Source organism: Eucyclogobius newberryi, unplaced genomic scaffold, assembly GCF_026437365.1.
Source record: "Eucyclogobius newberryi isolate DKJ021-1_F unplaced genomic scaffold, fEucNew1.0.hap1 SCAF_9, whole genome shotgun sequence".
Classification (NCBI taxonomy): domain Eukaryota; kingdom Metazoa; phylum Chordata; class Actinopteri; order Gobiiformes; family Gobiidae; genus Eucyclogobius; species Eucyclogobius newberryi.
The window spans coordinates 19,942,151-19,957,042 of record NW_027316532.1 but is presented as its reverse complement, the minus strand read 5'-3'; the positions used below and the strand labels follow the sequence as shown (position 1 = coordinate 19,957,042).

At 41.0% G+C, this 14,892-nt stretch overlaps 1 protein-coding gene across 1 annotated transcript in view; it reads left to right on the top strand.

Moving 5' to 3' along the window:
* The window catches only part of LOC140354390 (contactin-associated protein-like 4), a 281,713-nt gene that overhangs the window by 26,345 nt on the left and 240,476 nt on the right, over positions 1 to 14,892 (top strand). The window contains exon 2 of the mRNA XM_072439389.1: positions 6,931 to 7,041. Within this exon, the coding sequence (XP_072295490.1) occupies positions 6,931 to 7,041 (111 nt within the window). The remainder of the gene's footprint in view (positions 1 to 6,930; positions 7,042 to 14,892) is intronic.

Genomic DNA, 14,892 nt, shown 5'->3' with positions numbered 1-14,892 from the left:
ACACATGAGGCCATCACACACATGAGGCCATCGCACACATGAGGCCATCACACACACATGAGGCCATCACACACATGAAGCCATCACACACATGAGGCCATCACACACACGAGGCCATCACACACACGAGGCCATCGCACACATGAGGCCATCGCACACATGAGGCCATCACACACACATGAGGCCATCACACACATGAAGCCATCACACACATGAGGCCATCGCACACACGAGGCCATCGCACACATGAGGCCATCACACACATGAAGCCATCACACACATGAAGCCATCACACACATGAGGCCATCACACACACGAGGCCATCACACACATGAAGCCATCGCACACATGAGGCCATCGCACACATGAGGCCATCACACACACATGAGGCCATCACACACACATGAGGCCATCACACACATGAGGCCATCACACACACACAAGGCCATCACACACACGAGGCCATCACACACATGAGGCCATCACACACACGAGGCCATCACACACACGAGGCCATCACACACACGAGGCCATCACACACACGAGGCCATCACACACACACGAGGCCATCACACACATGAGGCCATCACACACACGAGGCCATCACACACACGAGGCCATCACACACACGAGGCCATCACACACACAAGGCCATCACACACATGAGGCCATCACACACATGAGGCCATTACACACACATGAGGCCATCACACACATGAGACCATCACACACATGAGGCCATTACACACACGAGGCCATCACACACATGAGGCCATCACACACACATGAGGCCATCACACACATGAGGCCATCACACACACATGAGGCCATTACACACATGAGGCCATCACACACATGAGACCATTACACACATGAGGCCATCACACACATGAGGCCATTACACACATGAGGCCATCACACACACATGAGGCCATCACACACACATGAGGCCATCACACACATGAGGCCATCACACACATGAGGCCATCACACACATGAGGCCATTACACACACGAGGCCATTACACACTTGAGGCCATCACACACATGAAGCCATCACACACATGAGGCCATCACACACACGAGGCCATCACACACATGAGGCCATCGCACACATGAGGCCATCACACACACATGAGGCCATCACACACATGAAGCCATCACACACATGAGGCCATCACACACATGAAGCCATCACACACATGAGGCCATCACACACACGAGGCCATCACACACATGAAGCCATCACACACGAGGCCATCGCACACACGAGGCCATCACACACACATGAGGCCATCACACACATGAAGCCATCACACACACGAGGCCATCACACACACGAGGCCATCACACACACGAGGCCATCACACACATGAGGCCATCACACACACGAGGCCATCACACACACGAGGCCATCACACACACGAGGCCATCACACACACGAGGCCATCACACACACGAGGCCATCACACACACGAGGCCATCACACACACGAGGCCATCACACACACGAGGCCATCACACACACATGAGGCCATCACACACACATGAGGCCATCACACACATGAGGCCATCACACACATGAGGCCATCGCACACATGAGGCCATCACACACACGAGGCCATCACACACATGAGGCCATCACACACACGAGGCCATCACACACACGAGGCCATCACACACACGAGGCCATCACACACACGAGGCCATCACACACACGAGGCCATCACACACACGAGGCCATCACACACACGAGGCCATCACACACATGAGGCCATTACACACATGAGGCCATCACACACATGAGGCCATCACACACATGAGGCCATCACACACATGAGGTCATTACACACATGAGGCCATCACACACATGAGGTCATTACACACATGAGTCCTCTAGAATGGGGCTTAAGCAGCTGAAACATCTGAACAATCTTGACGTCTCTACAACAAAGAATAACATCTTTTAATCTAATATTAGCTCATTCTCCCCCTGATATATTTGAGACCATTTACAGAATATCTTAATCCGCTCTCTCAGGATGTGACACTGCTTTGATTTCAGAATCAGACATATTCATTATTTATGATCAGAGTCCCTGCTGTGAGGGCGCAGCTCAAAGCAGGCTCACAGCACTTTATGTTAAAACTATGACTATAGACCTTTAGTCTTCAACGGAATAACTTAAAAAGTAATGATTGGATTCGATGGAAAAAAAAAGCTGAAGTCCAATTATGGTTCAAGGTAGAAAAGACTTGTTTGTGTGGATTCAAAGGAAAACTAAGACAATCTATTTTGAATTATGGTGAGGTACATGAGGTACAAATCAATACAGCAATTTATCCCAGAATGGTCACTGCTTTGTATATTTATCACTTCATGGCCAAGGCAATGTCTGAACTCTATAATCAATAAAAGCTTTACAAAAAAAAAAAAGAAATGATATGCAGAACTGACATTTTTGACATTTGAATCTTGTTACATAAATGTATTTACAGTTGTATTTAGCTTCATCCTCAAACCCAGAGCCTCAGAAACTACGAGTCAAATCCAGCTGCAATATTTTCACCCCATAAATCATCTCCAGGTTCGTTCTGAGCATTTTTGCTTAAAATTGCGTTCACTACAACTGCGTGTTTTCATTAGCATCTTGACTGTTGTTGATGGCGAGCTAACGCTAAATCCAGCTGAGCGAGTGATGCAACGTCGTGTGTGCTGTAGACATAAGTGATAGGCTTTTTCTTTTCATTCTAAAACATAAAATGCCAAAGCAGAGATTCTCAAGAGCCGCTACAGGCCATTAAAGCAGAACTAAGTAACATCTTCACCTTATTAAACATTTTTGTAAGTCCCTGTGCCTGTTAAATATGTATTTTTGGATGTATTTTGGATGTATTTGATATGTATTTGTTGATGTATTTGATATGTATTTCTGGATGTATTTGATATGTATTTCTGGATGTATTTGATATGTATTTGATATGTATTTTTGGATGTATTTGATATGTATTTTTGGATGTATTTGATATGTATTTTTTATGTGTTTTTTAATGTATTTGATATGTATTTTTTAATGTATTTGATATGTATTTTTGGATGTATTTGATATGTATTTTTGGATGTATTTGATATGTATTTTTTGGATGTATTTGATATGCATTTTTGGATGTATTTGATATGTATTTTTGGATGTATTTGATATGTATTTTTGGATGTATTTGATATGTATTTTTGGATGTATTTGATATGTATTTTTTGGATGTATTTGATATGTATTTTTGGATGTATTTGATATATATTTTTGGATGTATTTGATATGTATTTTTGGATGTATTTGATATGTATTATTATCGACCCGAAGACTACTCTCCTGAGAAACCCTGGCTCTTTCTGTATATTTGGTAACGTGACATGTGATTATACTGACTTATTATGATAAAAAAAATCTAAAAGAAAAAAATAAGCACACATTTTTCTAACAATGTCTTTTCTAACGGGAGCTGCAGGGGGCGCTCTATCCCCAGAGTTACTTATTTCTGCTTTAACAGTCAAATAATGCATAATATGTTTCCTTTACATTTTTCCTCTTGCTAAAAAAAATAAGGGTAAAGAGCAATAGAAAAATGTAATTGAAAAAGACGTCACAACAAAACTAAATCCTCATTTCATTTCAAATCCGTTTTGAATTCCCAAGAACCGAGCGTATTCATTTGAAGTGCACTCTGCGACGTCTTCATCTTGTAATCGTCTGGTACAAGTGTTTATCACGTCCCTGCACACTTTACCATCAGACGCGTGATTAAAGTCGCCCAAACGTTTCCCAGGATCGCTCACTGCACACGTTCGATCAGACTAACGGGGAACTGTGCGAGTGAACGCTGTTTTCCCGAGAGTTGAAAGTCGCCCACATCCGCACGACTTTCCGTTCCGTTCTCTTTTACTTGGAACGGTCTCTCAGAACTCGGCGTGGAATAAAAATCCTTTCAAAGACCTGCGCTGGATGTGATTTGGTTGTAATTGGCGGAATCTTCTCTCTAATTGTCGTCTCAAAGTCGTTATTGAGTGACACATAATTTACCGCAATGAAGACGAGACGCAATGAATTATCGCAGTCATTGTGCGATCGCCCGGCGTAAATGTCAGCGCCGAGATTCTCCTCCTCTCTGTCCGTGTTGAAAAAGTGACGCATTTGGCCTCGCTTTTCGTCGTCGAGGACTGTTTTGTGTCGTTGGGCGCTGCCTTTCCTCGGTCCTGATGTAGGTTTGGTTTAGTTTGGTCTTTCTTTGTCAGGAACCATGTACAAAGTCGTTCATCTTCAAGAGAAAAGATGATCCGCACCAGGTTTAGCTCCGTTTCAGTCTCTGGGCAGGTGAACACACAACAACTGTCATAAAAGTACACATTTATTACGATTACAACGCGTTACATTTCAGTATTGACATTAGTCCAGTAGAAAACACTATAAAACTTCAAAATCTAGCTCAGACAGATAAAAAATACTGCTAAAATCTAACTTGGCTGATGTAGGCACTGTCGATTCCCGTATTTTCCGGACTACATGTCGCACCTTTTTTCATAGTTTTGGCCGGGATGAGACTTATACTTATATTTATACTTATATACTTATACTCCGGAACGACTTATATGTGATATTATTTGTTATTTTCACATTTGCAACCGCATTTCATACTCCAGTGCGACTTATATATGTTTTTTTCTTCTCTATTATGCATTTTATGGCTGGTGCGACTTATACTCCGGAAAATGCCGTATCTGGGACGTGCTTTTTCTGGTTTGGAGTTATGAATATCTACAGACAATTCCAAACGGTCCGGAAGTCAAATCCACTGACTTAGACTTAAAAAAAAGAAAAGACCGATCGTGCGAAGGCGGAGGGTCTTTTCTGGACGGTGCGGCTTCTGCTGGTCGTGCGTCGAGTACTTTGTTCAGAGCAAAAGTCGGACACATTTTTACAATCGAGGTGGAGCAGCATTATTATGGATTTTGAAGAGTTCTCAGGTTTTCGTCAAAACTAAGCATTTTTTATTTCCTAAGGCTGTTGCAATGGTGATAACCAACTGTTTTTTTGGTCAATTGCCCTTATTGCTTGGTCATAGAGAGATCTGAGAGATTTAAACAATAAGTCATGTGTGAGATCTTGTGTGAAAGAGGCCTCCACTGTCAAACTGAGACATTATATTTGATTGAGTTGCATACTTTTTTTGTATGAATTTGATCCAAATAAACCCCTTGGTATTTTGTCTCAGTGACGATATCTACCTTCGTTTCAGTGACATATATGTTAGGTATATCTTTAATTTTGTTTGTTGGTAAAATACATACCAACTGTATTTTTGATATTCAGTGTTAGGCATGAGGATTGAAGCCAATTACTGAGTTTATCCAGAGCAGTAGCAGCAGCGTAAGGGGGTTAATTTGATGGCCACTTGCAGCATATTCCTTCCATGAAGATATCTACATCTCTGCGTTCATCCGGGAGGTCATTGATGTAAATATTCAACAGCAACGGTCCCAGAATTGACCCCTGTGGGGCGCCGGTTGTGCATTATTGGTTCTCTGTATCCAATCTGAGAGACATAATTCATGATGTAGACCTGGTTTTATCCCGTTTTTTGATTTCCACTGCAATCAATTTAATGCATTTTACTGTTGCCGCGCTACAAAAATGGCAAACTCAATACCAATTTTCACCATAATGATAATAGAAAATGACACGTCTTTTCTTCTACACTGAATAGTAGGTAATTTAATATAACTACATGGTCTTATGCGAGGCTTTTTGCTGCTGCAGAAGCTGTGTAGACTAAACATTTGAATATATCTACATTTGCTTTTGCACGTTTTTTCCTCCGCTGTCTCTATTTTCAGCACGTGAAGATCAAAAGATGGTATCTATTTTGAGGCCGACGCACAAACTCTTTATTGTGAACAAAAGAGACAAAAATACCTAAAGATTCTGTTTGTCTTGTTCCTCGGCGGGTTTGTTTACTCCGAGATGGAGCTGAGGCTGGTACACAAGTGCGTATTAGAGCTGCTTTTTTATAAAGAGGAAGCAAATTGGAGAGTAGATTTAAATGCACGGATTTACGAAAAAACAACTGACAAATTTAACCAGAAAAAGCAACATACAGAGCGTTGAGAGTGTAAAGCGTGAGGCGTTTGCTACGTGCACCTAGAACATTTCTGAGCGGCTGAGCGGTCAGATCCTCTGGCCTGCAGGTTGGTGGTGCCATCGCTGCAGCCTCTGGTGTATACTGCAGTTGTGTCCTCGTGCAAGACACTTAACCATCCTCGCTCCCAGTGTCGTGTTGTGTGAAAGTGTGAGTTGTTCCTTGACGTATCTGTGAAATGCGCACACATTAACTACTTTAAAATAAATTAAAAAGCAGCGTATTTGTGTGTTTAAAATTTGGTACATTTTCTTCTTTTTTTCTTTCTCACAAGTTTGCCACATTTACTCGCGAATTAGCTACTTTTCCAACAGACTAATACTAATACTCCGTTGTAGGATTTGATTCCTGGCCTTTTTGTGTAGATTCTGCTTGTTGTCTTAATGCTTCATAGTCCCCGCGTTTTTTAATAGCTTTGTTAAGCAACTGAACAACATCTGCTCCCTCAACACCACTGGCTTTGAAGCGCTTTGTCCAAGTTAGAAGATATCCCTCATCTAGTTTGGTCTGTTGGCAGGGGAAGGAGAAGGTGAATCCAACTGGAAGCTTCTTGTCTTTGATGTTGTGTTTTTCCATAAAGTCACCCAGACACTCCGCCACATGGTCAAAGAGCCTTGCTCCCGTCCCGTGAATGATATATTCAGGAGTGTCATTGGTTTTGCATGTTCTACCTTTGCTATGGAAGCGGTTCACATATAAATATAGTCCCGGTTTTGACTTATGTTTGTTTGTGTTCACAGAGGTGTGTGACAGCCCCCTGGTGGCCGCTCTGCCCTCCTCGTCCTTCAGGAGCTCCTCTCAGCTCAGCCCCAGCCATGGACCGGTGTTCGCCAAGGTCAACCGCAGAGAAGGTCAGACTCTACTGCCGACCTCTCCACCTCTCGACCCCTCGACCTCTTGACCTCTCCACCTCTTCACCTCTCGACCACTCCATTTCTCGACCCCTCGACTTCTCGACCTCTCCACCTCTTCAACCTCTCAACCTCTCAACCCCTCAACCTCTCGACCCCTCAACCTCTCAACCTCTCGACCCCTCAACCTCTCGACTCCTCGACCTCTCGACTCCTCGACCTCTCGACCCCTCGACCTCTCGACCCCTCGACTCCTCGACCCCTCGACCTCTCGACCTCTCGACGACTGTTACTGTCATAGAGCGGTTCTGTTTCTTGTGGATTTTCATCATTCCATCTTTCTGTAAAACTTGAATTAGTTAAACACACAAAGTTAAACGCATGAAACAATTAATTAAATACGGAAGTATTTTGAATTTTAATTAGTGAAAGCAAACAGCCACTACATTCTGGTCACGAGAGCCACTCAGGAGCTCGTTCTGCTGTGGATCTCCATCTCAACCCTTCCTTTGAGGACAGTGATGTTTAGATCCTGTCAAAGGAGAAGAGGTGGTCTGAGGTAGAGGCTTTATTTTTAAGGAAACAAACTCCACCGCTAAGTGACAGTTTATCACCAATTTACACCTCCATCCTCAGACTCGACCCTAAACAAAGGAAACGACTGGGCTAATCAGAGTGAGCTGACGGGAGAAGGATGACTAAGGATTATGTGACATGTGACTTCTCCCTTCAGACAAATGTAGGAGTCACCGGTTCTGACAATGAGTTATTTCCTTTTGCTACTGAATCTACCTGAACGAGGATAGTTTGGACGCCCCTGGTCGACACACGGGCCATTTACCGTATTTTCCGAACTATAAGTCGCATGTATAAACATATAAGTCGCACTGGAGTATAAGTCGCACCAGCCAAAAATGCATAATAGAAAAAAACATATATAAGTTGCACTGGAGTATGAATTAAGGTTGCAAGTTTGAAAATAACAAATAATATCACACATAAGTCGCTCCGGAGAATAAGTATATAAGTATAAATATAAGTATAAGTTGCACCCCGGCCAAAACTATGAAAAAAAGGTCCAGAAAATACGGTATGCGTCCGAATAGCAGCACATTTACAACACTAAAGCCTAATATTAAAACGGTAATCTTCATCAACCGATCCCTGATACAGAAATCCAATTATTTTATCCCAAATAGAGCTCACCTGGTACTGATTATACAATTATTTTAGAGCAGGATTTCCGGCACGTATTTTGAGCCGGTCGAGAGCAGCTGTGCAGTGCGTGTCTGACCATCGCAGCAGAGGTGATGACACAAGAAAGTATGATGGAATGACCCGAACACCGCACAGAACTGCAGCGCCGCACTGCTCAGTCTGCTGGAATTCTTGTGGGACCTGGAACATTCCCAACTCTAACATGTGCAATGTCCTCGTGTACCTCTGGTTAGGAAACACTGCTGTTCCGAAGGCATTTATTGATTCACATTCGCTCACATTTTTACTGTTTGTACGAGTTGATTGTGTTTCTTATGTTGTTGTGTTTGGTTTTCAAGCTGATTATCCAGTCAGAAAGCAGAATGAGCGTCTCTCTTTGGGTGTCCAGATCCTACGACTAAAACATGTGGAATTGGTCCAAAACATTATTGACTGTGCTTTTTAGTGCAAATTTAATCGTTTTCCACCATGACCATGACGTCCCACTGCACTGTGATGTACGGGGGTCGGCGGCTCAGTCAAATGCACCTTTCGAACTCATTCACAGTATTTGACTCTGTTTTGAAATGTGGGATGTCAACATTATCAGGTTATTAATCAATAATCGTGATTATTCAGGTCACAATATAATCGTAACAACTAAAACCTGACAAATTCAGAAGGAAAATTAAGCCTTTTCACTGCAGTCTATAGTCAAAAACAGTAAATATAAAGTACTTTGTCACATTAACTTAATTTTGTCGTCTCAAACTTGAAGAATAGTGATGATTTAGACAATGGGAATGAAAGAAAACTAAAGGATTTCACTGTTGTTTTCTCAGTAATCGTGAATAATCATTAAATCATGTTAGTTGATATTGTTTACACACTCCTGCTCTGACAGCTTTATGTGCAGTATATGAGTATTATGGCATTTGAAGTACAGTTGTGACTGGAAAGCCACTTTTAAAACCAGAAGAATGTTACAGATTTTATGCAACTTTAGGGAATGTTTAGAGACTGGTGAAAAGAAAACAATTACCACACGGCATTGCCAAGAAAGTAAGAATACAATGAGACAAAGTAAAATCTTTAACATGGGACTTGTTCATGGGACTTGTTTAAGATATTCCTTTATTGTCCCGCATGGGGAAATTTCATTGTTGCAACGTAGGTAGATACAGAGGTAGATACAGAAGAAAAGAACAGATCACTTATAGGAAGTTTGAAAAACTCTCTCAGTAGAAGATCTCTTATAAACAAAAACTCCCATAGATAAAACCTCCCATTTCCCAACAAGGGATGGAGGGGAAAAATAATAAAGATAAAAATAAATAATAAATACATAAAAACCATTGCACGTGGTCATGACAGTAATTGCACATGAATATGTGTCACAACGGCACATGAATTTCACAGTAATTGCACATGAATCACGACAGTAATTGCACATATGACGGAATTGCACATGGTTAGGTCAGTATGTCGAGTGTTCAGGACTAACAGTGTTTGTTATAAAGTTTGTTGGACTCGTTCGTGGGACTCGTTCAAGGGACCTGCTCGTGGGACTTGTTTGTGGGACTCGTTCATGGGACTCGTTCGTGGGACTTGTTTGTGGGACTCGTTCATGGGACTTGTTTGTTGGACTCGTTCGTGGGACTTGTTCATGGGACTTGTTTGTGGGACTCGTTCATGGGACTTGCTCGTGGGACTTGTTTGTGGGACTCGTTTGTGGGACTCGTTCATGGGACCTGCTCGTAGGACTCGTTTGTGGGACTCGCTCATGGAACTCGTCTGTGGGACTCGTTTGTGGGACTCGCTCATTGGACACGCTCATGGGACTCGCTCATGGGACCTGTTCGTGGGACTCGTTTGTGGGACTCGCTCATGGGACCTGTTCGTGGGACTCGTTTGTGGGACTCGCTCATGGGACCTGTTCATGGGACTTGGCACAGCTGACGTGAGGCCCAGACACATTTGAATATGAATATGCTCCATTCACAATACTTGGAAAAGAACCCCTGCTGTGTAACATATTCATCCTCAAGAAAGAACAAACTATACGACTATTATACGACTCTGAGCCTCAACGATAAAGAAATGTGAGTAAATGTGAAGGAATCGTTGAGATTTGTGCAGAAAACATCAGAGTCGTTAGCCATTAGCAGACAATGTGCTTGTCGTTATTCTAGGCTATAGAAAGACTGTGGGACTGCAGTTTTATGACTGTGATAATGAGCGAGGGGCACCAACATCTTTCAAATGCCTCAAATAAATGAAAGTCTGTCCAGAGCAGTGGTTCTCAATCTGTGGCCGAGGGTCCAAAAAGACAGATGACTGAAAATTACAATGTGAATTTGAAAAAATGGGAAACTACAATTAAGAAGCAAAATAATAATATACATAATTTTAGAAGCGAAGTTAAGTATTTTTTGTGCAATCTATCGTCCAAAAAAATAGACCTAAATTTAAAGATTTTAGGAATGAGATGTTTGGATTATGATGAGATGTTTGGATTAAGATGAGATGTTTGGATTAAGATGAGATGTTTGGATTAAGATGAGATGTTTGGATTATGATGAGATGTTTGGATGAGGATGAGATGTTTGGATTATGATGAGATGTTTGGATGAGGATGAGATGTTTGGATTATGATGAGATGTTTGGATTAGGATGAGATGTTTGGATTATGATGAGATGTTTGGATGAGGATGAGATGTTTGCATTAGGATGAGATGTTTGCATTATGATGAGATGTTTGGATTATGATGAGATGTTTGGATTATGATGAGATGTTTGGATGAGGATGAGATGTTTGCATTAGGATGAGATGTTTGGATTATGATGAGATGTTTGGATGAGGATGAGATGTTTGCATTAGGATGAGATGTTTGCATTATGATGAGATGTTTGGATTATGATGAGATGTTTGGATTATGATGAGATGTTTGCATTAGGATGAGATGTTTGCATTAGGATGAGATGTTTGCATTATGATGAGATGTTTGGATTATGATGAGATGTTTGGATGAGGATGAGATGTTTGCATTAGGATGAGATGTTTGGATTATGATGAGATGTTTGGATTATGATGAGATGTTTGGATTATGATGAGATGTTTGGATTATGATGAGATGTTTGCATTATGATGAGATGTTTGGATTATGATGAGATGTTTGGATTATGATGAGATGTTTGCATTATGATGAGATGTTTGCATTATGATGAGATGTTTGGATGAGGATGAGATGTTTGGATTAGGATGAGATGTTTGGATTAGGATGAGATGTTTGGATTATGATAAGATGTTTGGATTATGATGAGATGTTTGGATTATGATAAGATGTTTGGATTATGATGAGATGTTTGGATGAGGATGAGATGTTTGGATTATGATGAGATGTTTGCATTATGATGAGATGTTTGGATGAGGATGAGATGTTTGGATTATGATGAGATGTTTGCATTATGATGAGATGTTTGGATGAGGATGAGATGTTTGGATTATGATGAGATGTTTGGATTATGATGAGATGTTTGGATTATGATGAGATGTTTGCATTATGATGAGATGTTTGGATGAGGATGAGATGTTTGGATTATGATGAGATGTTTGGATTATGATGATATGTTTGGATTATGATGAAATGTTTGGATTATGATGAGATGTTTGCATTAGGATGAGATGTTTGCATTATGATGAGATGTTTGGATTATGATGAGATGTTTGGATTATGATGAGATGTTTGCATTAGGATGAGATGTTTGCATTATGATGAGATGTTTGGATTATGATGAGATGTTTGGATTATGATGAGATGTTTGCATTATGATGAGATGTTTGCATTATGATGAGATGTTTGCATTATGATGAGATGTTTGGATTATGATGAGATGTTTGGATGAGGATGAGATGTTTGCATTATGATGAGATGTTTGGATGAGGATGAGATGTTTGGATGAGGATGAGATGTTTGCATTATGATGAGATGTTTGGATTATGATGAGATGTTTGGATTATGATGAGATGTTTGGATTATGATGAGATGTTTGCATTATGATGAGATGTTTGGACGAGGATGAGATGTTTGCATTAGGATGAGATGTTACGAGATGTTTGGATTATGATGAGATGTTTGGATTAGGATGAGATGTTTGGATTATGATGAGATGTTTGGATTATGATGAGATGTTTGGATTATGATGAGATGTTTGGATTATGATGAGATGTTTGCATTATGATGAGATGTTTTGATTATGATGAGATGTTTGCATTAGGATGAGATGTTTGGATTATGATGAGATGTTTGGATTATGATGAGATGTTTGGATTATGATGAGATGTTTGGATTATGATGAGATGTTTGCATTATGATGAGATGTTTTGATTATGATGAGATGTTTGCATTATGATGAGATGTTTGGATTATGATGAGATGTTTGGATGAGATGTTTGGATGAGGATGAGATGTTTGCATTAGGATGAGATGTTTGGATTATGATGAGATGTTTAGATTATGATGAGATGTTTGGATTATGATGAGATGTTTGCATTATGATGAGATGTTTGCATTAGGATGAGATGTTTGCATTAGGATGAGATGTTACGAGATGTTTGGATTAGGATGAGATGTTTGGATTATGATGAGATGTTTGGATTATGATTAGATGTTTGGATTATGATGAGATGTTTGCATTAGGATGATATGTTTGCATTAGGATGAGATGTTTGGATTATGATGAGATGTTTGGATTATGATGAGATGTTTGCATTATGATGAGATGTTTGCATTATGATGAGATGTTTGGATTATGATGAGATGTTTGGATTATGATGAGATGTTTGCATTATGATGAGATGTTTGGATTATGATGAGATGTTTGGATTATGATGAGATGTTTGGATTATGATGAGATGTTTGCATTAGGATGAGATGTTTGCATTATGATGAGATGTTTGGATTATGATGAGATGTTTGCATTATGATGAGATGTTTGCATTATGATGAGATGTTTGGATTATGATGAGATGTTTGGATGAGGATGAGATGTTTGCATTAGGATGAGATGTTTGGATTATGATGAGATGTTTGGATGAGGATGAGATGTTTGCATTAGGATGAGATGTTTGCATTAGGATGAGATGTTTGACTGAAGGAAACTCAGTACAAGAGAATCAAACCCGGGACTTTCTTGCTTGAAATCATGCTGTGAAAAAACTTTATAACAACTTTCTTCACTTCACTTCTTTCAGCTTTGGAGCTTTTTGTTGTTGTTGATAAGACACTTTAGAATTGTCCATTTCATCGCTTTTGAAATCGCCTTTTCATTCAACTCCATAACCAGTCTAAGTCCAGGCGCTTGCTTGGCTATAGCGTGCATTACGGATGATTGAAAGCTTTTACAGAGCGCAGTTAAACCAGCGCCTCACCATTTTCTTCTCTATAATTTAGGCCTGTGACTGCCGCGTTTAATTGAATTGCTCCGAGAGACTTTGTTAGATTTCCATCTTATTTGAAGGTTGGCTGCCTATATTGCCTCCGACTCATCAGGCGCACCAACATTAGCGGCGAAAGAGACACTCATTTCTTTTTAAAGGCGTCGAGGAGTACAAAGTTATGACATCTGATCACTTCTGCTGATTTAGGCCCGGAGTGACTCGGAGAGTGCGGTCGTAGGCGTTTTTAAAGGACCAGGAGCCGTCCAAACATGAGTCCGCCACTCGTTCTGCTGCTTCTGTTTGCGGCTGTGCGGCTGGTATCGGCATCATCACTGTTTGTTCTGCTCCAGCGGCTGCAGATGTTCCAAAATGCTCGCCTGGACAGTTGCGTCACACCCGCTGCACGCTTCGGTATCGATTTGAACCGTTTACCGTGTGTTTTCGTGCACACGCACCCAACGGACGGAGACCGCGAGAAAATGGTGGGGGTGAGGTACTCGACCCCCAACGGGCGGAGACCACGAGCAAGCTTTACACCGACTACACCTCGATTAGCCCGAATAAAAGCGTGAACAAAGGCTTAAGTGGGAAGATGATGTGTTTATTATTAGAACGCTTTATTAAAGAAGGAGGCATGTCAAGATTATTCGTTCAATTGATAATAAATGATATGGTAATAATTGAAAAAAACAACACAAATCATAATTATTCAGGTTTTTTTTTAAATCAATCTATAATTCAGAGAAATAGACCTTATTGTAAGGCTAGGCAAAATGATATGTCTGTTTGCCGTAACACGACCGACCCGTTTTGAAACTAGCCGACTGAAAAAAATATCAGCATTTTGTTGAAAAAACGTCTAAATCTTTTATTTTTCAATTATTTTGCCGACTCACTGACCGGTCTTTCCTGAAACGCTGTCTTGATTATTTTTATAACGCTGATAAACATGTCTTTCATCTCAAAGGACTGATAACGCACCGCGTAACACATGCGCGCTTCATAGTCAGTCCTCCACATGCGTCTGTAACAAAACAGAATGCGCGTAGGAGTTGTTATATTGCCTTTAACTAACTGGTTTGCCTCTGTCGGCGCCACTGGAGTGTGCATAGGACATGTGTTTCTCTGTCAGGGTGTGAAATTTGACTTACGCAAATGCATTCTGGGATTGAAACACGCCCAGCAGCGTCATCACAACAAACATGGCGGCGTCC